Genomic DNA, 25,749 nt, shown 5'->3' with positions numbered 1-25,749 from the left:
CGTTCTTAGAACCAAAAAATTTTAGGGGCGGGGTTTCTTAAAGGGACAGAGCTGAGTCGTTTCAGGCAGAGGCTGTATGAGGGCCTGCACGGAGCACCAGCGTGAGAAACATGAGTAACACTGTAAATTATGCTAAGCTACTCCACAGGTATCACAGAGTGAAATATGAAGCTTAAAATTAGCATAATACCCCCCCTCCCCCCTTTAAGGTACTCCAAGTTAATTCAAGTAATGCTCACAGGACGCTGAAGAAGAGGAGTGGCAAGCAGCCGCCACACAATTACTCACTGTCAATATTTTGAGTAATGATTTATTGTATATTTACATGTTCGTCTCTTCCTCTTTGCTTCTGTGAGCAGCCGCGGTTCTCGGTGCTGATTGTGCGCCCTAGTTGTGACGACTGTACCATAATTTCTCCCTAAATTGCTGTCACCTTTGATCGATCTCGCCGGCTCTCCGCTTCGTCTCGATTTGCATACTCCTCCCGTGTGATTTTCTTCTCGTATTTTTGGCTTATTTGCGAGCTCAAATCAAACTCAGCAACACACGTCGCACATTTCTGAGGATGGAAACTCTCTCCTAAAAGACATGGTGCTTATATGTGCTCAAATCTGTCTGAAGAAAGTGCACAACTAAACAGTCTTTTCAATAAGTCTAAAATAGCAGGGTTATTACTCAACTGTTTTCCTACACAACATACCCTGTGCAGATGTTTATATCCTGACAGCAGGTACTGTAAATACTCTGGTTATTATTAGCTCTGTTCAACAAGAAAGGTCGCTCGTTCTGTACTTCTGAGTCGACACACTATGCCTCTCTGTTGTAATAATATATCTCTTGCAGGCCGGCGGCATGACTTCTCACTGTGAAAATGTCTCTGTAACACTCTGCAGAAATGATCAGAATACTAAATTGAAGCCATTAATTCGAGCTCTTTACCCCGTGAAAAGCGGCGGCCACACATGTCATTTTTCCCCTCCTGATGTCTTCATTGACGTCTTTGGGTTTTCTTGCTGATCACGTAACGGCTATCAGTGATAAAATCCAATTTTTTGTAATAGCCTGTAGACGGTAATCAAGATAAGAATCTCTCTGCGCCAACAAAAGACGAGACATTGAGGGATTTTCTCTGGAAAATGATATTTAATATGCATGAGGTAAAGGAGGGCAGGAAATGAAGCTTCTGTTCTGCAGAGATATTTATATGCGTGCATGCTAACCAGAAAGTGTGTCTTTGTGTGTGTGTCTTCTTCTAATGTTTGTGTAAAATCTAACACACTGCTCGCCTGTTGATCAGAAAAAGGTGACTGACTCTGGTTTTTCTCCTCTCGGTCTTTTCTCCCTCCTTCTCCGCATGCAGACAAGTCTCAAAGTTTCGTTTTCTTTGATGACGGTAAGCTGTGCTAATTGGATGAAAATGTCAGCATCAGCCGCCACCAGGCTGCAATCAGTGCTTTGCTTCTGTACCAATCACCATCAGTATGCCGTTTGTGCTCCTCTCGCCACGCTCGGGACTGGGTCGATCCATTGAGTCATCAGATGATTGCAGACACAAGCGATCCCTCCCGTGTCACGGATATCGATGACCCCCTTTAGCCGGCCCTAAAATCAACGCCCTCTCTGTCCATTCGCAGTTCTTCTTAAAAAAGAACTTCTGGAATTGATGTGGCAAAGTCATAAATTTATTTGACTGAGATTGAAGAGAGGAATTAAAATAATTTTGTCCTTGTCAGAAAAAATAGACCCTCAATGTTTTAGAGATTATATATTCAAGTAAAGTGTTTTTCAACTGGTTATATAATTGGAATTAAGCGTGCCCTGTATGCACTACTTGACTTTGATAGCATATCCATGCAGGGATTTGCTTTATTTACCATTAATATAATTTGTTTTTATGCAACCCACTGGAAGATTAGAATTGACAACCTCTCTAGATAACAAGGTTTCCGACCCAGTCCTAGTGGCCCTCTCATCGCCATGTGACATCATAGCATCTGTGTCCTGCATTGTGATTGGCTGTGACGGATACCTAATATACAGTAAGTGTTTCATCTGCGGCCGCTGCTGTACGGAGCTCTCCTGTGTTTTAATCACCTCCTTCAAAGTGCCCTCCACAGCCCACGCTTTGAAGGAAACCAGTCATTCCCCTTTGTGTGTGTGTGTGTGTGTGTGTGTGTGTTCATGAGCGTGTGCGCGCTCGCTGGTCTTCCAATGGCGGAGACAGCAGTTAATCTTAAAGGCAGCATAAGATCAGGAGGTGTTATTGAGGTCACCTCTGAGCGTAATATAAGGAGCCTCCTTGCCAAAAAGGCCGCGTGCCCTTTCACACACGTGCAGAGAAACCGTGAATCTCTGTGTTTTACTTTCCGCACACTTCTGAAGACGTTCTGCTGCTGATGTTCTCCGACTGGTTTTGCATATTTATTGACTCCTCTTCCATTATTTGTGACTGACTGCATTATCCGCACATGATTTTTTACAGAAATTGCAATCTGTTTTTCCTTCCCCTTTCAAATCAAACCGTGCGGATAATGCAGTCGAAGAATTCACAGAGAATCCCCCCGGAAGATCAAAGGGGCCAATCCAGCCATCCAGTCGTGCCTTCCTCACATGTTTTCATCACTTTCCATTGAAGTTTGTCACATTTGATATGCTGCGTGTGAGCATCTGTGGGGTTTTCTGTCCTCTCTGTGTGTGGAAACAGCGGCGTTTGCATCGCCGAAGCTGACGAAACCGTGCAGAAATCTTCACATAATTGACAAGTGTCTAATGTGCATGTCTTAATTAGTGTCTCTATTGATCATATCAGTGACCTAACACACACACACACACACACACACACTCCTTTAGCTGGAAGGGGAAGCTAGATATAGTCTCTTCTAACATCCAAAGTTTACAAAGGAGGTTGGGTTGGTTTAGGGAACGTTTCTGGGAATATTATATCACAAGAGAGTCGACGGAGTCACAACAGACTGAGCTTTCGTTTCTATGAAGAAGCAGCCAATGGTAGTCCAATATTCAAATGATTTCCAGTGCACAAACACAAACGATGGAGACATCTTGTGTTCACGAGTTAAACTTTTAAATCGAACATTATTTGCATATTCACAGCTCATTCTCTTCTTGCAACGAGGGGAATGAGTATGCATGATTTCAAGAGAGTTTAAGAAGCTCTTTTCTGCAGGGAGAAACACGTTATTCTACCAAACAGAGAGTTTCTATGTCTGAAAAATGTTGAGGGCACCTTTAAATACATGTTCATATGTATAAGCAGCAGGCTATCGTTAATGCAGGGACAGTAACAGAGATTTATGACAGCAAAGTGATTAGAAGCAGTTTAATTTAAGACTTTGTGGACTGGTGTGGCTATCCCACTAGCTGAGCCAGCTCATGTTTTTTTTATGTTAACAACCCTACCCACACCAGGCAATTAATTATGGGAGAATCCAATCAGACCGATCCTTAATAGTGAGAAGTGTCAGGCCGGATGTTATTCAGCTGGCTCTGCTAATGCCGGTGCAACGTCAGGGCTCTTACTCTGCCTCTGCTGAAGCTACACTTGATGTTTTATTGCAAATCACTGCAGAGCCGTGTAAAATGAGAACGGTAGAGTTCTGTTCTTTAGAACTGTGTTCCAAGTTTGCACATATACAGCTCCGGAGAAAAATAAAAGTTCATAGATTTGTGTTTCTGTTAATGAGCTTTTGTTTCATTCTATACATATGTCTCCCTACGAATCACATATTCAAATTGAGGTCGTTTATTTGCAGAAAATGATGTGTAATGTTTTTAGTTCATGTTAATGTCAAACAACAGGAAGTTTTAACTCGGTTAGAGTTCACAGATCAGTGTTTGGTGGAACAACCTGGTTATTAATCACAGCGTTCATGCATCTCTGCTCTCCATCGTTCTGTCACAGAGCTGTTGGGTGACGTTCGGTCGCTCTTTGTTCGATGGCTTGTGACCGTCCGTCTTCCTCCTGATCACATTCAGGAGGTTTTAGGGTTCAGATCTGAGTCGGGCCGGCCGTGACATGCAGAGAGAGACGCTGATTTAAGGAACATTCGGAGTGCTCTCTTAATTTTTTCCGGAGCTGTATGAAATAAAAACTTTGAAATAATCCAGATTTTAATTACAGTTTCCGAGGAATCTTTCATTTAAAGACTTTTGAGTAAATATCACTAATAGAAAAAGATAGAATACTTTATTGTCATTGCATCTCCTGTCAGCGGTAAAGGTTAACACAAAACAAGTTAAAAACGACAACAGATATTTACACAGCACAACAGAAATAAATAAATAGTCAGTTAATTGAACTCTCCCCAATATTTAGTCACAGTCCTACTTCTAACGGAGTTTCGGTCCCTGATGGCACATGGGTAACACGGTAAAGAAATCTAGAAGTGTGGGTCTTAATAGACCTGTCGCGCCTTCCAGACATGCGCACCGCCATCTTGCCGTCATCATCCCCAGTGAAAGGAATATTTATTTCCAAGCCCCGATATATTCTAGGAAACTGTAAGAACACAAGATAGTAATAATGGTTATAATTTTTGTTTGTATAGCACCTTACTTACAAAGTGCTTCCCAACAAATACAGAGAGATAAGAAGGAACAGACGGACAAGAAATACAGTGAGGTAAAAGGCAGCTGGACGACACAAGAAGTGTAGCACTCCAACATGTGAGCAGAGCAGCACCAGCGTTAGAGCCTGTTGCTCCAGGATACTATGTAGGGAGCCACATCCTTTCAAAAAGCAGCACATCATTCTTTATTTTCAGGGGGTTGGGTTAACATTAGGCTGAGGGGATTAACGTTGCCATGAGGCCTACATTTCTGATGAAAACTTCTTGATGGTTTGCAAACAAGCTTAGAGGCGCATCATATCCACCAAGAGACGAACAAGGGGAGTGGATTCAGGGCAGGAACTCAACGGCAGCTGCTCTAAAGACTCGAAGCTAGACTTCATACCATAGACTGTCACGACCTAACTTCTTTAGTGCTCCTTATACAGTATGTGCTCCTTATATGCGTTCAGGGCACGGTGTTAAGTGTAGGTCACCCATGTGCCCCGAGTGCAACAAACAATCATTCTAATTACATGCGTCAAGAAGAAGAAATAGACGTAAATTACAGTTCAGGGTGAGGTTGAGGGTTCACTCACAGATGTTATGCAGCCTGCGTGGACAGCTTAAAGGTATAATCAGGAGGATTTTTCCTTGCATTTTGTCAGCAACACATTCAAACTGGGCCCCTCCTCCTGGGCTCTTCATCACCAGAAGCTCACTCGCCCACCCCGCCGAGCTAACACCGACAGCATCACGGTTACCTTTGCGCTAGCATGCTAACCGCTGGTTAGCTTGTCCTACCCGGTTTGAGGCACCTACCTGTCCAACAGAAAGAAGGCCAACTCTGCATCGCTCTTTCGCCATGGTCGCCGCTCTGAATGGGGCCCAGTTGCTAATTTGAACCACTCCCACACTCACCTGTAAGATTGGCTCAGGGAACCACGACAGCGCCCCTCCTGAAAACATCCCGTCTGCACACACACTCACCAACACACGGAGAGATAAATGATGATTTATATTATATTATATTTGTAAAAGTCTTTACTTTATTTCTCTGGGAAAATCCTACTTATTATACCTTTAACTGATGAAATAGTTGGGTTTCTGTTCAGACAGATTCACGTGAGAGGACAGCTGATACATGCAGCCGACACACGATTAGTCTCGTGTGTACGATTACATGCAAGTCTTCACAAACAAAATGAAGTCGCTCTGAATCTGACTGTTTGAATTTGTTTGTGATCGACTGAGAAATTGGAACAGTGTGATCTCTTTACGAATCACGACACAGCACACTTGTAATGACGCTGATATTTAACCCTGAACTCTGACTGTGTTCCTGCTCTGCTCTGGTTGGAACCGTCTCTCTCACTTAGAAGACATTCGTCCTTAAAAAGCGTTTAAGAGGTTGTAATAAGACGGCTTACGGCGAGCACTGAGAGCCGTTATCTTCCCGCAGATTGTCTGACATTGGCCACCTAGTCTGTTGGTATGGAGGACACACACATGGCCTCCCTCTCTCTTCCTGTGTCTTCACTTCTCTCTCCTGTAACCTCCATCTCCTCCTCTCTTTATCTTTTAATCTGTCTTTTGTTACGTTTGCATCCCTCTCTGTCTCCCGCTCCGTCCGTCTCTCCCCTCTTCTCCTCCCTGACGTCAATGAGAAATTGGATGGTTTTTGATTATTACATGGCTGTCAGGCTTACTGCTATTAATTGAATTGAATCCCAGTCCATCTCCTTCGCTTCTCCGTCCCATCCCTCCCTCTCGCTCCGCTTTTCATCTCGTCTCACCCTCATTTTTCCTTCTCGTTTGTCACCTTCTTTGTTTTTTTTTTGTATGATTTCTTTTCACTCCCTTGGTCCCTCTTTGCCCCGTTTCCCTCTGCTCACATTTTTTCCTTTCTTCCTGCATGTCTCCTCCTTCTCGATCTTCCCTCTTCTCTTTCTTCCATTTCTCTCTCTCTCTCCCCACGTCTCCCTTTTCTAACACTTCTTCCTCTCTGTCACTCTCTCTCTCTACATGCTCCTTTTCATCCTTCCTTCCCCGTCTTACTCTTTATCTGCATGCTCCCTTATTTCTCCGTCTCTCTTGTCTGTCCCCCCCTCCTCTCTCTCTCTCTCTATCTTTCTCTCTCATTCTCCCTTTCCAGCTCTCTCACTCCTTGAGCACTGTGATACTGTTGTCATGGTGACGCCCATCATTTTCTGGCATGAATGGAGGATACTTTATTGATGAGACGGCATGGCAGAGAGAGAGAGAGAGAGAGAAAGGGAGAGCGATGGAGAGGAAGACAAAGACAGACAGGAGGGAAAGAAAGGAGAAACCACTGGTAGGGAAAATCAGAATGATATGGAAATGATCGTCCCTGCTGCTTATGATACAAAACATTTCCACCCTGTAATTTGCTCAATACTCGTGAGTCAAAAGGGATGTTGGAAGCCAGCGCGAGCTGAATCTTCAAGAGGGGTTTGGGATAGTCTTGGCTGCAGAAGAATACCCCCCAAAACACTATTATTCATCTTTCTCAGCGTGAGACGTCGGAGGGGAGATTCCTCCGATTAGGAAGCATCGAGCTGTCAGCCGTGCCCCTGGTCGCCCATATTTAATGATTCGTACTGTCTAAACATGGCAGAATAACGAAATGTGTTGACATAAGCGTTGGTGTTTTCTCAGTTTGGATGGACATCGTTATTAGCAGCTCGCGGGGTGGTGTTTGTGCACAGTTCACAGCGGCATCAGCGTCCGAAGCAGAAGGCGAGCTCGTTAGAGACGTCTGATGTAGACATCATATGGGGAGGATTGGCACTGCAGATCAGGCTGGAGGTTTCTGTTCAGCCTTTGGGACATTTGGCTGACACCAAAGGCGAGCAATCAGAGACACTGATTATTTTATGTTATATAAACATTTAGATTCTAACTGTATACATTTAAGGTTAGTTACAGTCTGCTACAGTGGAAGAATGACATGCATTACTGGTTCAATTGAGGCTCACACATAAAGAGTGCAACGCTGTGTAAATTAGAGAGTGAGAGGACCAGGCTGGACTTGAGGTCGATCTCTGTTAACCTGTGTCTGACCTTTGACCTCTCCCTTACAGTCCATCTGCTGTCGGAGACGATCCAGGGAGTGACGGCCACCGCCACCGGGGTCCAGTACCAGCAGTCATGGCTCTGCATCCTGTAAGGCATAATGTGTGTGTGTGTGTGTGTGTGTGTGTGTGTGAGGTTCAGAGTCCTAACAATTTAACAGTTTTAGTGAAGCACCAAAAACATCATCAACAATTCTGTTGGTTGATTATTTGAATGCATTTTTCAATCTTCATATAGCTTCAAATAGATTATTTTATACTTGCTACTAAGATTTTTCTGTCTTTCGGATCCTTGTAAATCTAATATTTTTGAGTTTGATTTGAAGTTTTGATGTTTGATTTTCTAAACAATCAGCGGATAAATGGAAAAAACAATACAAATGACTGAAAGTGAAAGTTTTTGTTAGTTGCAGAGCTCTTAAAGTCGAGGTGAAATAGAAAATGTCATTTTAATCCTTTTAGATCACATCCCCGGTAATATTGTGCATCTATTTGACAATATAGGCCAAAAAAAATACAGAAAAACCATTTCTTCGTATTCTTATATCAAAATCCGATCGTTTTTTCTTCCTGTAAAAAAAAATATCCCGTGTGCTTACGTAGGCTAGAACCAACCAATTTCAACCAATCAATCTGCAACATTTAGCCGCAGAGCACCAAGAACGCTCGGTCAGTTAGCTAGCTACTGCGCTGTGCAGAACGTCTGTTTACGCCCACTTCTCAACGATCAAATCAAATCCCTCTAATGATATGTCCCGCCTGCACGTCCTGTTTCACTCGGAAATACGTCACGATACGGAAGCTAGATACTCTGGAAATGCCGTTTCAGCTCGACTTTAAGGCTTAGAATAAAACATGGCAACGAAACATGACAAGACTTAGAATGAAACAAATAATAAACACTTACATTAAGAAATTATTAACCAAATTATGCAAGTAAAATCATCAAAGGTTACACCTGTACTACTATTATAAACATATTGTCCCTGTGAAAAACAAGCATCTCCATCATCAGCGTTCATGATATAAAAGAAATACAACCCTATATGTGTTAAAACACTGACACTGAGAAAGTCCAGTTGGTTTTGAAGAGGCTATTATATGTGTTAAAGATTTTGTGTGTGTGTGTGTGTGTGTTTTGTCACACTTCAGAGGCCAAAAAGAAAAAGAAACCAAAGCACACGACTCAGTAGGTAGAATAAAACAAAGTCTTTTACTTATGACCACAAAAAATACAAGGACACAAAGTCCAGGCAGGCAAACAAGTCAAAGACGTAAGGCTGAGGCAAAATATACAAGCAAGGTGAAAATCTAGATAAAAAAACAGACTAATTAACGCTGGAACGCGAAGGCAAAGCTGATAGACAACCTGGCAGGGCACTGGTGAAAGTGGACTGGTTAAATGTGCTGGGAGCTAATCGGGCAGTTGGGAACGGGCAGGTGAGGTAGGATGAGGGAAGGGGGGAGTAGCCGGTTAGATCGCAGTGTAACCAATAAAAATTAATACATAGATACTCTTCAGTTATTATGTCAAGTCAGGTTTTATAGAGAGAAAGTTTTGCATAAAGAGGAGATCAAGGTGGCTGGATGGGTTTGACACGAGAGGCAATTCATGTCCCAGCTCCTTCCAGAAATAATCATTTTTATTTTCAGAGCATGACCACCATCGTTTCACAACTCTAACCACCTGTTTGTTGTTGTAACTATGACAAAAAAATATCTTTTTCTCTAAACCAGCCAACAAAACCATAAAGTTGTTGCATCATAAAACACAAGTGATTTCCAACAGCAGTACGTAATGGTTTTTGAATGCACAGAAAATGATTTAATCGTCCCAATAGAGGCATTTGCACAACTTTAAAAGAGTGTGCAGTTTGCATCTCCTCCCTGTCCCTGTGTGACTCTCCTCTGAGTAATCAGGCTTTGTCTTACTGTCCAAAACATGCAGGTTAGGTAAATTTGCGACTCTAAATTGCCCAGGTGTGACTGGTTGTCTGTCTGTGGACTGCTCTGTGATGGATTGGCAACCTTTCCAGGGTTTCCCCCTCGTGTCAGCATCAATCAGCGGATGATGGATGCAAACCTGGAGATACATGGTTAATTTGACAGTGACAATATGTGTCTTGTTTTTATAAAATGTAATATTTAAATCTTTTAGATATACTTTAATCTAAACTAGAGAAATGCAGAGATTTGTGTGTCTGTAGAATATTTGTGCACATGCAATCTATATGGATGAGTATGAGAGTGCGTGTGTGTGTTTCACCGAGCACATTTGAATACCTGTTGCTGCAGAGAACGAGGTTAATCTTCGGAAATGAAGGTCGCTGCTGCTGAGGTGAGGCACTGACATTTATAAGACTCTCCTCCTTGTCCCTCTCTGCTCCAGCTGCAACGTGAAGCATCTCCAGAGGCGTCACGTGTGCATCTCCCGCCTGGAGAGGCCACAGAACTGGGGGGAGAACTGCTGCGAGGTCCGCTATGTCATCCTGATACTGGCCCCGCTCAAAATGGTAACTGCCAGCCCCCAGAGGGAGGGAATGATACGTGGGATTTATTGGTGGATTACTGAGGCATTCACAGGCCCCCTTGTTTCTCCTATTTGTCCATATTACATCCGTTATTTTCTGTTTTCTTTTACTGTAGTTGTCCTTCACTTGTAGCTGTTCAGATGCTGTAACCTTCATCTAAGTGAAATATTCCTCCTTTCAAATGTATTAATTAATGAATTCCTGTGCTTTGGCAATATTTATCTTTCATTTCGTTTGCCATTTATTTCACTCTTTCATCACTCATCTCTGCCTCCAACTCATAATTGTGTCCAGCGTGTTAGCTGAACGTAAATGGATTATTGAAAACCGACTCAACATATGATCACTGTAAGCATCCCGCTGCTATAGCACAAGTAATTGATCATTAGCATACCCTCCCTTTAAAAGGAAACTTATATTTAGTTCTACAGCAGTCCATCTGTCAAGAGTCCAATTAAGTTTGTTTTTCTTACACGAAACCTCGGATCAGGATGAGAGCGAAGAAAAAAAATAACATTTTCAGCTTTCGTGTAGTTTTACCGGAAAATGCAGAGTTCAGTTTAAACCAGGATTGTATGTCCCGATGCATCATATACCTTACTTCCTGCAAAAACACACTCACACATGCTATAGTAAAGACGAGACCCTGCTGTGACCATGAAAGCTTTGTGAAATTTAAAGCTCCAGTGAGGAACTTTCGGTTTGTGTTGATTTTGGCGCCCCCTGTGGACAAAGCCGTACATGCTTAAGGGGTGGTTTTTAACAAAAAATCTCATCCTGCTTTTTTTAACAGTCACATGTATCACTCACTTTAAATTTTTGCCCTGGAAAATGTAAACAAAGGCAGCGTGCAGTTAACCGCTTCGTCTGGCACCTACCCCCGCCAGCAGTTTCAGGGATTAAAAAGAACTATATAGAAATAATCAATCTTGTCTCTGATGGTCTGGTTTGCTTTCTCATTCATAGACTTTTCCAGAGAAAATATCCTTATTTTAACCTTTAAAGTAAAAACACAGTTAGGTAGAGCTAAACCCCAGGATGTCTGGGCTGCAAATGGTAAATATGAAGTCTGATTATTATCTTAGACTACAAAACAAAGCACCTCCGCCTATTTTTTAAGTATAAGAGGGTGGTGGACTCTGAAGGAAATATCCTTCCTAACATATTTCTTTTTTAATTTTGCATACATATCGCACACCATTAAAAATGCAACAACAATAAAAATGCTTAAACATAAAGTAGTTTCCACAATCATCAAAGGAAAAGAAAAGAAAGGAAGATTACATTTTAGTTATCTCACACATTAATAAAGAGTTTTTCCGCCTTCGTTTCCAAAAACAAAACCCATCCACACATGCACGGTTATAAAAAAAAAATCCAAACGAAAACACAAATACAGAAACGCTGTCATGAGAATGCCAGACCAACAGGCGGCGATAAAACCATCATGCAAAGAAGAAAAAGAAAATCGCGGCCAATCAAATGTCTGAAAAATCTATTGCCGGAAGACTACCTGGCAGGGTTCAAAGATGCATCGAGGAAGGGTGACGATATATCAATATTGTTCATATGTGTAAACATGTAAAAAGTCCTGTTAGCAAGGTTAGAAGCATTACTATTTTTGTCATGTCAGTCATTTCGCCTCATTTGTGACAGCCTGACGTCACGAGCCAATAACGCTGTTTACCCCGTCTACACGTCTCCGTGGAAACAGAGTTTCTAAAAGTCTTTACCCTGGCTGGGGTTTTACAAAAGATCTGTTTTCAGTGACCTAAAACGGCATTCGTGTGTGGACGAAAGGCCAAGAGCAGAGAAAAAGCTTCGTCTTGAAAAATCTACGTGTACGTGTAGACATGGCCTAAATGAAACTGTTTCATTTGGAAAAGAAGACAACATAAAGTGATTCAAAATGACAAAATCCACACTATATTAATCAATCTCTGTAACGCACAAAACAAGATGGCGTCTCCTTCATCCAAACATGTATTGAAGGTATATAAACGGCCTGTAGCAGTCCCGAGTCAGTTGAGGTTTATTGTTTCCAACCCTAATGCCTTTCTAAGGCTTTTTGAAGATCTAGCTGCTCAACTGCCAAATGTCTGTTGAACTGAACCCAAGCCAAGAGCCTCTCAGTATCTTGTGTGGGCACGAGTGTCCTGTTGGCCGAACCTGTCGGGTCACTGTTGTGCGCAGGATTGCTGTTTTCTTCAGCTCTCAAGAGCCGGTGGAGAGTGCGCCACATATCCTGTAATACCCTTCCATCCCATCAAAAAATGAACTCTTTCTACTTCCCATCAAACCACTCGACCCCGCTGTCCTCCGCCGCTTCATCCTGAGTTTTCGACACACACACACACCTGCGAACATATAGGCACATACATGCACACACGCTTCACTCTCCTGTCTGCAGATGGGTCTGATTGTTGCCCGACTCCCGCTGGAATCCCCCGATGGGATTTCTTCATGCTGGCCCCACTTCTAGTGCGATATCCCTCCTAAGAACACCATTTTCACCACCCAGAAGGAGCGTTGGAGTGACCCTGGCAATCAGCGATGCCTTAGCTCAACTGCATCATGTTTTCTGTGTTTGTTTGTTTGGTTTCCATCTTGTTGTTTTCCAGCATAAACCCAGACTTTGTGCTTGTGCCCTGTGCAATGCTTCCATCGCCTCCTTGCCAGTCTTACAGGCAGCAATCACAACCACTAATGGCATTCTCTGAGACATTAATCTAAGCTCCAAGTAAACATAAAGCACCATTATGTCTCAATTATCCTTGATGGTGGCTGCTTCTGCCAGAAAAAAATCTTTGAAGGGGCACGATGATAATGATAATAGGAATTCCTTTGGTTGGCAAATGTATGTAATCTAGCGTGTGTAAGGGTGGACCGTTTCCATCGCCTACCATTTAGAGAGCTTTACAGCATTTGTGGCTTTTTTTTTTTTCTTCTTCCTTTTCTTTACCCAGCGTGAATGTGCTGAACAGACGTGACCTTTCTTCAAAAAGATCTCTGTTTCTCATTCACTCAGTTAAAGACATACCTGGAAGCGTCTGTCAACACGTTCCAGTACCGTTGCCCTCAAAGAAACTCCTTCTGCTTGTAAGACAAGCTGCCCTCAGCCTTTGATGTTGATGGCTCATTGTTACTCACTTTCTACACCCACGTATTCTCAGTGGGTCTGCTTAATCAAACTAGTGACCTTCAAAACTTAAATAAATCCCATGATGAAAATCTATCTCTTGGGTATGCAATACTCATTCTTTGTTGGCTTCAAAGGTGGTTGGGAACGTGTGTAGGTCCCTCTTGTGTGGAGGATGGCAGCTGGAGTTGGATTAAACCCACTTACATGAGATAACAATAGAAACAAAGGCGGAAAAATCCCACTTCTCAAGCATTAGATCCTATGTACAAACTCTTGACTGTATATGAGGGGCGGATGTAGCCAACGTGACATCACTCATTGGTTTGTGGACTGCTGGTTTGAAGCAATATGGCCGTCTGCATGTGGAGGTGATGACTAGCAAACCTAATGTTAAGCCTTAACATGATTTAAACTAGTGACTTATATATATAAAATTCAACCTTCGTATATTTGTCTTGAATGGAGAAATTAGCTTTGAAAACCGACAGAATTTTTGGTACCAGGCTTTGGGGCCAGCCTCTGCGGAGAATACAGTTTTTGCTACGTCAATATCGGCTTCTTTTTTCAGTCCTGGAGGTTGTTGTTCATTTCCAACACGACACAGCTAAATGCACTACCTCTGTGTCCTGCTGTCCCCTCCCCCGCTGGGAAATGGTGTAAAATAACTGATAATTTGGAACATTTTGGAACAACATAGAAGGTTTTTTTGAAATGTTATTGGATTCATTTTTTATCATCTTTTGTATGGACATTCAAAGTCCCAGGAAGGATGAGTCCTAGTTAATTTGGTGATTCCCTGATTATCCCCTGGCGCCAAAGGCAGGTCAAGTATTTCATTTGTCCAGTATAAAGTATGTATTCATCAGTATCCTTGGGTTTGAAAGAAAACAACTTTTGATGGCTTTTCATCTAGCACCATCAAAATGTATATGTCCACATCAGGATGGTAGCATTGTCATTGTGAGCAGGTTAGCAAGTTGAGGCAATTCAGCGTTTTGGAGGTTGAGGAGAAGCTAATCGTTTCATTTTGTCGAGGTTTTAATTTCCAGGTGTAGAACTGCTGCTCACGCCAGGACACCAATCCTTTCCTTTGTTTTTATTTCTCCTTTGTTATTCTGGAATAAAAGCAAATATTAAGCATACAGAGCGAAGCAGACTTAACGGTCACTATCAAGCGAAAGAGCCGCACGACAACTTACGTAACCTAGCAACAGTTAGCGCCAGTTCAGTGCTCTGAAATTGAGGTTGTGGGCGCTGCTTGCACAAAAAATGCTGTTAATGGACACAGGCCCTTAATGTCAAATAACATAGTCTTTCTGAGCTGCTTATGTGGCCATAAACTGGTCATGTTTGTTTCATTATATCTGCTGTAAATCCAAGCTAACTACAGCAGATACCACTCAAGCTACACACTGTGATGCGAGGGTATCTTGTGCCTTCTTGCAGAAAGAGATTTTTCAGATTAATCAAGATCCATTCTCTCAGCTTTTTCAGCTCTGGTTGAAATTCAGTTTCCACTGTGAAAAAGCTTTAGTTCTTCTATTTGCTGCAGCTGCCGCTGTACACATTGAGCTCGGCTATGTTGGTATTATCACCACCTGGCTAACAATGCTTCCCTGGCACCATGCTGTTGCAGAGCCTGCCAGGCCATTATTACCACCACTCTGTGACTTGTGACAGCATTATTTGTAACAGATGTGGGATTATTGACAAAAGCCCCCAAAAAACACGCAGCATCAGATCTGCCATCTACCCAACCCACCTTTGAAGCAGAATCACATTTCTGGTTCTGTAGCTGACAGCCAAACATGAGCGTTTGGTGCAGTTTTTAAAAGATGTTTTGCAACTCAGAGACATTTATTGACAACAGATTTGTTTTGAGTCCTGATTGCTTTATTATGATAAATTGAATTTTCCTTAAATTGAGTTGCAATTTGTACATTAATTGACAATATGACAACTTTCCTCCTTTGGCCAGTTAGCTGATCAAGAAATTGTGACATGTAGCGGCTGAACAACAAAGATATTTTACCCAGCAGTGGATGGAAATTAGCCTAGCTTTACCGTTCTGCAACTTCTTAGTTCATTTAAAGACCAGCTCCAGTCATGTTTTAAGACATCTGTTTGAAATAATAAATTGTGTCTGATATGTTTTTTCTGCTAAATCTGCATAGGCCCCGCCCACTCTGCAAATTTAATCTCTGCCAATTTAGCTAGCTTAAAATATAGTAATTAGCAGTAGTGACGTTAACGTTAGTAGTCAGTAGTGAGTTTGCAAACATTACAATGACGGTTACAGCTGGCTCGCGCATCGCCGAAGTGGTTGCCATAGGTTACACATAATGATATGCATAGCGTCACCCCGTCCATTAACGGGATTGGCTCCTTAGGTTTGTGACATCACAAACCTGCCAATCTGAACACGTGTTGTTCAGCCTGTCCTTGGTACACTGCAGTTTAAAAGCAGACAGGCCCAGCCATGGAGATGACTGCTGATGTTGTCCCTGATATGTCTCGTAGCACATTAAGAACACCACATGGAGATGTTTACAAGGTTAAACACTTGATGTTCACTGCAGGGAGTCTTTGAAATTTCCACGGTGTCTTATCAACCTCCGCTAACCAAATGGCCTCTTACTGTTACCACCATGCAGAGCAACGGAACATGTAGAAAAGTGGCTGCAAGGTTAGATAGTTCCAGCAATTAATATGCCATCTTTTTCAACCTAATACGCTGACACTTTTGGCAGCCATCTTGGTTGTACAGTTAATCATCGTATCCCGACCTGAGTCAGTTTGGATCAAAACCTCTCTGTACAGGGAGGCGGCCAAATGCAGAGCAAGTAAAACACGAGTTTGCAGATTTGTCTGGTTCAAAGGCTGGTGGAAACCAAAAACAGAGCTTAGAGGAGTAAAAGATATATTTACATTCGACACAAACTTAACTTCAAATAAAGGATTGTGCAATTCTCTGTCTGCTAGATGTGCAGAAAGCAGCAACAGTTTGGCAGCAAGCATGGTTAAACACAGGTTCAACAAAACAAGCCACAGATTATTTCATTATTTTAAAAGTAAAACCACTTCCATATGCTCTCCCACAGAAAAGCACCAAGACGGCGATGGAGCTCGGCAGGACGTTCGCCACCCTCTTCTCTGACATTTCCTTCAGGCAGAAGCTGCTGGAGACGAAGACGCAGGAGGAGTTTAAGGAGGCGTTGGTGTTCCAGAGGCACCAGCTGACGGCAACCAACCAGCAGCCCACCGCTCTGGGGAAGGAGGAGACAGACCCCCGCAGTCACAAACCCCTCAAGGTGGGCAGCAGCATATCAGGCGTGTGCAACCTTTCGTTCTCAGCCGATTAGGCAGATTTCCACACAGCAGCATGTATTCATAAGATGGCGTTGTGAGTCATTCCCAGTGCCCCGATTATCCTGCACATGTCACAGCTAAGGTATTTTCTGAACGCGAATCGTCCTATCTTCCTCCCTCACCTTTCACATACTTTTTGCTGCTTATATTTCTTTACAGGGCTCTGTAGAGAAATGAAAGTATGCACATTGATTTCCACATTTTAACCATTTTTTTATCCTCCACACTTGTAACCCTCACCTCCTCCTCTTCCTCCTCTTCCTCCTCTTCCTCCTCATCCTCCTCGCTCAGCTGGCTCGACTTTTCCATCTTTTCTCTCCCCCCTAATCAATCAGCATCAGCTCCTGCCAGGCCTCCTCAGTGGGTAAATGACCTTACATCTCTCACAGGCCTGTCAGAACTCCCCGCCCCTCAGCTACACGTGCACGCACGCACACACAAGCGCCTCCGGGGGGGCTTCTCTCAATGCCACCGACCAACATCTCCTCCTAATGTTGCAGTTGACAGGCCAGGGCTTCCAGACATTTCCCCTTGTGTTTTTTTTTTTTTTTATTGTGAAGGATTTTGTTGGGTGTTTATCCCAGGGCTTGAAAGGCTCAGTGCCACTCAGTGAAAGAGGGATACATGGAGCGGACAGATGGAGAGAAAGGGGGGAAAGAGAGGCGAATGCAGGTGAAATCAAGAGGAAATTATGAAATGAGAGAGACAAGAAGAATAAAAGACAGACCACCCGCCTTCTCCGCCTCCTCCCACATCTGAAATTGACATCGGACCACCCGCACGAACACACCACTTTCCTATATTTCCCAAAAAAAACGAGGCCAAATGATTGTTTTGTGTGTTTTTTCCTTCCCATTGCCTCGCTCCATCGGCCACTCAGAACGGATGGCAAACAGGTGGACAGTAATTCCTCTCTGAGACTTTTGTTTATCGAACCTGAGCCAAAATCTGGTGATCAGACCTCACGCACACACACACACAAACACAGAACACACACACACACGCTGGCTCCCTTGTAATAATAAATGATTCCATGATGTATAGGGATTTAATGGATGAACAGTCCTTGTTGAACAAGCGTGTGTGGCTTCATAAAACTGGCCGGCCCGCTCAGAGAGAAGAAAGGAAACGTTGATGCTGTTGTTTGTTTTCAGGTTGTTTACGTTGAGCTAAATTGCTTTGTTCTGCCAAAAACAGTCAAAACTTTTTTTTAGGAGACAAATGAGGCAGGAATGATTTTCCCAAGGGGCTTTTCCTACTCACCCCTCCTCCCCCTCTCGCCAGCCGCTCTTTTTAATTACGTAATGCTCTGTGTTCAACAAGACAGTGAAACGCTGGCTAATTGGATAATTTACCTAATAAGTTCAGTTAGGACTGCACATGTAGCCTCTCTCCTCTGTAACCTGCAAGCTTATCTTTTTAAGGAGCACATCGTGTCTTTTAAATCAGCTGCAACAACAGTCCAAATCTCTTCTCCCTCGCTGTTGCTGTCGTTCATGATCATTCTGTGAAAACAGGGATCATTATTAAATGTACATCCAAACGTGGCCCTGCTGATCTGCTTACTTTGTTTTGGATTACGCAACTGCAGCTTTTCTCAGACTGTGTGGTTAAATTTGATGATTCAAATCAGCTTACAGAGATCCTTCAGTGTTTTTGCTGAATCGTCAAATGGGAAATGTTTAATCTAAATATGTAATTGCTCAAAGTTGAGTGCAGGATGGACGTTGGACATTTTATCAATTTGTTACGTCATCTGGCTTTTTGTGCCGTTACCTCAGCATGGATAAGACAGCTGTAATAGATGTCTGAAAGCAAAATGTAGACAGACACAAAACACTTATGTGTCTGAACCTAAAGGAACTAAGATCAATATGGATACAACTCAAGTGCCTGGGTTAAGTTGAGAAGTACTCACAAACACATTATGTTAAGTTCTCAGAACTGCAGTCGCTGCTCAATAAAACACAAAAGACGTATTTTTTACAAGTTTTTTTAAACCACAGTGGTACAGCCAAAATAGTGCATGGTTGTGTTTCTTCAGTGTTAAACAGGAGACATCCAGCGACCACAGTCCATACTGAAAACAATTAAACTTCCAAGACTTTAATGGTAGAAGAACTGTGCCATGTTGAACGAGCATTCCTGTATTTTTGTCTAGGTTGGCTGTTCCACCTAAAGGCAAGGAAAGTGACTCTAACAGCCGCAGTTTGGATCTGCATATGTTAACCAATGACTGTCTATAAAGATGGACGATCATTCATCTCATTGTACCAAATTGAAGTCAAAATAGCCGCCGTGATAGGTGCTGCCATCTTGCGATGGTGACGTCATTTGGAGCCAGAGCTGCGCAGTAGCGATCGTAGACACTTCCGCTAACCAAAACACACGCTTAACCTACCGAAAAAGAATCGCAAAGATCCCACACGTCGGCGTGTTTAAGAGCAGAACAGCTTCTCTGTGTTGGTCTGAAGCAGACGCTCACAGATATGAGAACTTCAATGACTGTAGTGATTTTTTTTAGCTACGTTTCCTCTCGCCGTTCGCCCTCTACTCTGCTAATCCAGATCGGCTGCAGGAGCCGGATTAGTCGACGTAGCTGTCAATCATCCTTTTTATAACATCAAATAACTAATTAAAAGTCTGAAAAATGAACACTTGGAGATAAATCAGCATGATAAGAACTAACTATCATGTCAGAAACCACTTATTTGATGTGTATTTTGATTTTATAGTTTGACTCAAGTCCCATCTGTTGACATGGAGGAGGCGGGCTTTATGACCTATGCTGCAGCCGGTCAGCAGGGGGCGATAGAGAGGGTTTGGCTTCACTCTTAAGGAGCTGTCATGTCGTCCGTCTTTTTATACAGTCTATGATGTTAAAATGTTGATGCTGCCACCTACAGGCAAAGAAAGCTTTATCTCTTATGCCAACAGCTCTATACAAGATCACAGTATTTGCATTTTTGTTTTATTGATAATACTCCGCCATAAAAAGGAAAACACTTAAGCTGTAGTGCTCAAAGGCTACAGGTGGAAAGCGTCAAATTTGCAGCGGCTGTTACTCCCCTTGCCTCTAGGTGGCGCACACTGGCCTGTCTACACCTGCTGTTCCTGATCCTGGGCTGTGTGTCCTTGTTGAAAATGTGCCCTTGTCCCCTTCTCTGTCCACAGTGTCAAGATTTCTTCAAAGCTGGCCGGGGGATTTATGAGGACTTGTGCCGCAGGCTGCCGTTCTACCCCTCTGACTTCACAGATGGTAGGCTTGGACGTGGACTTGTAGTGAAAGTGAATCATCTCCCTTATTATGTCACACCGGGGTGCCTCTGGCAGCTCTTCATTTGTCTGTCGCCCCTTTTGCCTCGGATGCATCTGCGCTGCATCTGTGTCACATCTCGGGTCATCTCTTGCTAAAATGATTGTCTCAGATGTCTTACTGCTCCCGTATGTTCCCGTATGTCCAATATTATTGTAACGTCCCAAGTCATCAGGCAAGCACATTGGCCCTTACATTCCCATTGCAATTTCACTTCTGCACAATCATTCTCTTTATCAACAAATACCTGTCCCCAGTCAAACAAATGGGCACATGCTACTTGACCTTTGAATTTCATGTTTTCCAAAGAGGAAAATAAATACTCCTGGATATTTTTAGTTGCAGTTATCGTCAGAGATTCTTTTGAATATCTGTAAATTAGTCTTAGAATGTTTCTTTTAGAGTTATTGTACCTAATTAAGCTGGATGAATTGACTCTAATTAGAACACAAGAGAGTGAAGTACTGCAGATTGACGTCTATTCATCGAGTAAAGCTGAGGAGTTTTCTTGCTTGATTCTCCTCCTACGCTTTTCTCTTTCAGTCGATTCCAGTATCTTATATCCCAACACATTCATTGGCGTGTATCAAGATAGTGCTGTCATGTGAGTGTCATCAGATAATGATCATCTGATGAAGGTCACAGGACCAAATCATTCTTATCACATTAGATTAGCCCAATTAAAGTGTTTTTATTCCAAAAGGAGTTCTCCATCATCCATCAGTTGGTTTTACAGAATGATACACCCACAAAATTGGGACACATTTTTAAAAGTAGGCAGCATGAGGCCTCGCGGAGCCGCTGGTTGGTGCACGTACTGGATGTTCCATGTTGTAGAGGCTCTGAATGATGTACTCTTTTAAGGTTTTTGTCATTTTGAAATTAAAGCGTTGAGCCTCCTCCGCTCCATTATGAGGTGACTCATGTGTTTGTGTTTGTGTCCCCTCAGGTATAGTTGGCAGTAATAAAACCCTGCTGAAGTACATGACCACAGCCATCTTCCTCTACATCGCTATCCTCCTTCCCGCCATCGCTTTCGGCTCCCTCAACGACGAGAGCACACGTGGCGAGATAGGTACGAGAGACGTGGAGACAATAAAGTTCCTGTTCATTTTCTCTGTAGACATATTCTTGCATGACCTCTTATTGTTATTGGTAGATTCATAACATACACATCAAAGGGCACCAGCCCCTCAAAGCTTAATGAGTGATGTCTTTATTCTCTTTCCTTCAAAGGTATTTTGTAAAGAATTGGAGGATGTGAGCTTATTTTTCAAGAACAATGTTGTTTACACAAAGCTGCATTGATTCATTATCAAAAAAAACACAACTGATTCACGAATTTTCCAATGTGTCATTTGTTAGCAAACAATTGCCTACCAACGATCCAATAGATGCAGGGCACTCGTTTAGATTAGTCCAACATTTACTGTAAAATTCGGTGTATAAGACGCACTTTAAATACATTTTTTTTAATCTAAAAAGTTGCCTACATACTGGTGCAACCAATATACCAGTATAAATGCAGAGAGAGGTTTTGTACGGTGTAACGGTATTTTACCCAGACGATGGTGCTATCGTCACATGTGTTGATGTGTTGTCGTCACATCTTACAATATGTCGCAGTGCTGTTTTGCGTGTTCCTCGCTGTTTTAAGCTAGTGATTGTTGCTAACGCTTCGTCACGGACATGCACCGTCATGATCGCCAGTGCAGCTGCCACCCTCACAACAATCAATGTTACTGTAGGCTGCTAGCTACTGCTACCGTTAGCTAGCAGGGTTGCAAACTCAACATGGCAAAAAACAGATGGTAGGCTGTAAGTTGTGTTTTTAACGTGTTTTAAATGAAAATAGTGTTGAAATACACATTTTTATTAATAAATAGCTATAGAAAAAAACAAAAAACAGACTGCATCTTATATTCCGGATTTTACGGTACGTTCCTCCGTGCTCTGGTTTGGTCTCCACCAGCTGCAAAAAGAGAAAAACATCTGACTATGTAGCCTCTAGTCCAACCCTTTTTATCAGCTAGTTGCTTATTCATGAACAGTGGCATTATGTACGGTGGATTTATTAGGGCTTGTTGCCCAAAAACAGCTACCTGCTGTGTTTGTAAAAATGGGCAGCGAGAATGCCAAACATGCTGCAAAGAAAGACAGAAAACTTTAATTAACCATCTGTTTTCAAAAGAGAAGGAACATCATGTTTGACAGAGAGAAGAAAGGGAAAGAGGGACATATAAGATACAAAGAGGGCAATAAAACAAAGAATGATAAATTCATAAAAATGTCCTTCAGCTGAGGAAAAGCGAAAGAGAACAAATGGATTTTATATTCTGTTTTAAAGATGTGCACATTTTTTCTGATATTGATGATGTTCCAGAGCAGCAACAACAACAGATGATGCATGATTGAAACCACATAAAACCAAAACCAAAGTTTTTATTGGCTTAAAATCATAGATTTCCAAACTTCCAGCTGCAGGTTATAAATTCAAAGTGGATCAGAGATAATGCATTGATAAGCAGAGCATTAAAGTGTCTGTAAAATAATTATAATAATAATTTTGCGTCATATTAACGTTTTCTGTGAACTGGAAATTTACTCCAGCGTCTGTTCAGCTCCTCAGAAGAACCCAGCAGACGTTCATGCACATTAATTGGAGCACATCAGTACGTCCTCCTGAGTTTTCTCTGTGTGTGTCCTCTCTGCCCAGATGTTCGGAAGACCATCATCGGCCAGAGCATCGGCGGGGTCATCTACTCGCTGTTTGCCGGCTCTCCTCTAGTCATCCCTCTAACCACAGCTCCCCTCGCCATTTTCATCAGCGGTAGGCTTCCCCCTTCTCGTTCAGCTCGGCTCAGTCAAAATACACTTATCTTTTCACAGTCTATGCCGACGGCCCATTTGAAAAAGGAGGCTGGGGCTGGGTTGAGTGCTAAGAAGATTACGTCAAAAAATCAAGAGAAGGAGGCACCCAACCGTGTAGAACAGCAGCTACAAACTCAGGCGTCCTCATCTGCTCTTTACCAGAAAACACTTACAGAGTCATTTTGCTGTTCACACACATGCCACCTTTATTTCAGGAATGTTAAAGTAACTGATGCATAATGATTTGTTGCAGGGTAAACAAGCCCAGTGCATAAACAAACATGTAAACTTTATAGTCAGTTCAGAAAGACAACTGCACATAAACTGTTTGGTTTCTACCCAAGAGCGGTGATTTTGTTGGTCGGAATTTAAATGATCTTGACTGCTGGAAGCTGCAGAATCAGGCAGTGATGAGGAAAAGCAGCGACCACGATGCCAAGATGTAGTTTTAATACCAAGGCTGTTTGTTGGGTTTGTGGTGTGATGATCTTTCAAGTAAATGGGTTAGAATTGGGCTAAGCACATTCTCATGGGGATAATTATAGTACGTTTCTAGCAGCTTGTCTGAGCAGAACAATGCACTGTTTGTAAAGTTGTAACTCATCTGTGCACAAGTCTGCTCAAGATTACAACCAAATTGTTTTGGTTTTAACAAACCCATTACAATTCTTCAGTCCTTTCATGTTTGAATGGAAGCATTTTCCCTTTGTTTGTGTGTGTATGTGTGTGTGTGTGTACTTGTTCTTCTATCTTTGTGAGGACTCACTTGAGTTTTTAACCCGCAAAGTGAGGACATTTTAGAAAGTGAGGACATTTGGGCTTCACTCATTCAAATAACTATATACAATATATTACATACTATATACTGCGTTCGGTAGTAGTATGTAGTATGGAGGAGCTTTTCAAATTCATTTTGCAGTATGCTACGCCAGGCGGAAGTAAACAATAACCGCCGCTTTTTTAGCTATAGTGCCCCCTTCTGCTGGAATGCTGCTGCTGTCCGTCATTTCAACTGCTGCTTTGCATTGTGGGATACAGTAGGCGAGGTAGACTGGTCTGATGCATACTGGAGATTTTTCCCGAATCAGTACAACATCCGGGTATTTTTGGCATAATGCACATGTTGCTTTTGTTTGCATACTACATACTATATTTAGGCCAAATCAGTACATACTGCTAGTATAGTATGGTATTTTGAACACAGCGCTAGGTTGTCCCTCAACATACAAGCAAACAAAACCCATAGCTTTCTGCGTAGGTTACGCTAGTTAGCAAAGCTGATACTCAAAATTTAAGCTATCCACTCCTGTAGCTTTCTGGATATGCCAGTTAGCTATGCTAATGCTAACCACAACTATATCTTACTAGGTAAGTTAGTTTTTTAGCCCATTGGCCCTCCACGTCCTTGAACATTAGAGTCAATGTCTGAGTAATTTATTTATTCCAGGTGTCTTTGTTTCTAGCTTGCTGTAGCTAACTAGATAACTCCCTTAAAGATGTTTTGATGGCTGAGAGGAGACATTTTTTTTGTTTCTGTGTGTACCCGCGCACATTACATAGATTTCGCTTTAACACACACTGAGATTAATTTAAGTCGTACATTCAAAATGCATTGGTTTTAGGGTAAAGGTAAGAATCAGGTTAGGGTAAATGTAGGGGTTTGTCATGTTTAAAGTTTAACGTTATGGGCTGGGAAATGCATTATGTCAATGAGGGTCCTCACAAAGATAAAAGTACAAGTGTGTGTGTGTCTTGTATGTTAAATCTGCCCTTCTGTATAAATGTGTTTTAAAGTTCTTCCAGTTTTAGCTATTAAGGCTGTTTCTGTTTATCAACAGTTTTCTATTATATCAGCTATCAATCAGTCTCCCTCCGTTGGCTTATTGTTGTTCACCACATATAAAATCTCAGTCACAACTGACAACAAACGCTACACACAAGATGATATAAGAGTTTGTTTTCAGTATGGATGGGATGCAATGCTTACTGCTGCCTCATTTGCATAAACTAAAATACAAGGAATCAGTCATCTAGAGTTAACCACCAGTTCTCTGATGTTTTAGAATCTGTGTATATGTTGTTTTTTATTTGCCTTTGCATACCCTGCACCCTTGCAGTAATTAGAGGAATCTGTGACGACTACAACCTGGACTTCCCAGCTTTCTACGCCTGCATCGGTCTGTGGAACTGCCTCTTCCTCATCCTTGGAGGTATCTTCAATGTCAGCCTGCTCATGAAGCTCTTCAAAAGGTATTTCCCTTGCACGTACACTTTTTTAAATTGCACTCACTTTAATTGTTTTCACGTCAGTGAAATCCAATTTATTGAAACATTTTCTTTTTATCTGTTGGTGTGCTGCTTCCTTCTGTCGAACAGAGGGATGTTTTAAATTGGGTGGTCATGCTGGTGTCTGCAGCAAAATCACTGGCACTCTACAGAAAAGCCTGTCTGCTTTGTACAACAAACACTTTTATCCATTCTGTGTGACAGCTCCTCTTATATTAATTTTCTCACCAATACTTCATAAGTAAGTTCAGTAGTATGGGTTAGAGTTTGGATTATTTTTCCATTAAGATAAGGTTTTATATTTATTTCTTCTTATACCTTATTTTTAAGCTCTTTCATAAACTTGATTGCCGCTAATGTTTCTGTGTTATTACAGGTCAACAGAGGAGGTTATTGCCCTGTTCATTTCCATTGCATTTGTGGTAGATGCAGTGAAAGGCACAATCAAAAGTAAGTTTCTCGAGATCTTTACCTCAATCCCTCCTAACCTTTTCAGCCTGAGGTTTCTTTACAACATCGCCAAATGAATTCACTTACACATCTGTTAATTTCCACCTGTCATGTTCTGAATGTA

General features: G+C 42.2%; 1 protein-coding gene across 2 annotated transcripts in view; it reads left to right on the top strand.

Annotated features, from left to right (window-relative positions):
• Nucleotides 1-25,749, top strand: part of slc4a11 (solute carrier family 4 member 11) — a 103,836-nt gene that overhangs the window by 59,065 nt on the left and 19,022 nt on the right. Inside the window, exons 6-14 of one of the 2 annotated variants that reach the window (XM_069661491.1) lie at nt 1,361-1,393; nt 7,670-7,751; nt 10,050-10,173; nt 16,435-16,644; nt 19,877-19,961; nt 20,968-21,093; nt 22,735-22,848; nt 25,007-25,139; nt 25,552-25,625. In XM_069661491.1, coding sequence (XP_069517592.1) covers nt 1,361-1,393; nt 7,670-7,751; nt 10,050-10,173; nt 16,435-16,644; nt 19,877-19,961; nt 20,968-21,093; nt 22,735-22,848; nt 25,007-25,139; nt 25,552-25,625 — 981 coding nt within the window. The remainder of the gene's footprint in view (nt 1-1,360; nt 1,394-7,669; nt 7,752-10,049; nt 10,174-16,434; nt 16,645-19,876; nt 19,962-20,967; nt 21,094-22,734; nt 22,849-25,006; nt 25,140-25,551; nt 25,626-25,749) is intronic. The other variant, XM_069661492.1, reaches the window with a different exon arrangement.

The sequence above is a fragment of the Semicossyphus pulcher genome, unplaced genomic scaffold, assembly GCF_022749685.1.
Source record: "Semicossyphus pulcher isolate SPU_LCO1_2020_fin unplaced genomic scaffold, fSemPul1.0.p SCAF_14, whole genome shotgun sequence".
In the NCBI taxonomy this organism is placed as follows: domain Eukaryota; kingdom Metazoa; phylum Chordata; class Actinopteri; order Labriformes; family Labridae; genus Semicossyphus; species Semicossyphus pulcher.
Note: the sequence above shows the minus strand (reverse complement) of the source record. Positions and strands in the feature narration are given on the sequence as shown.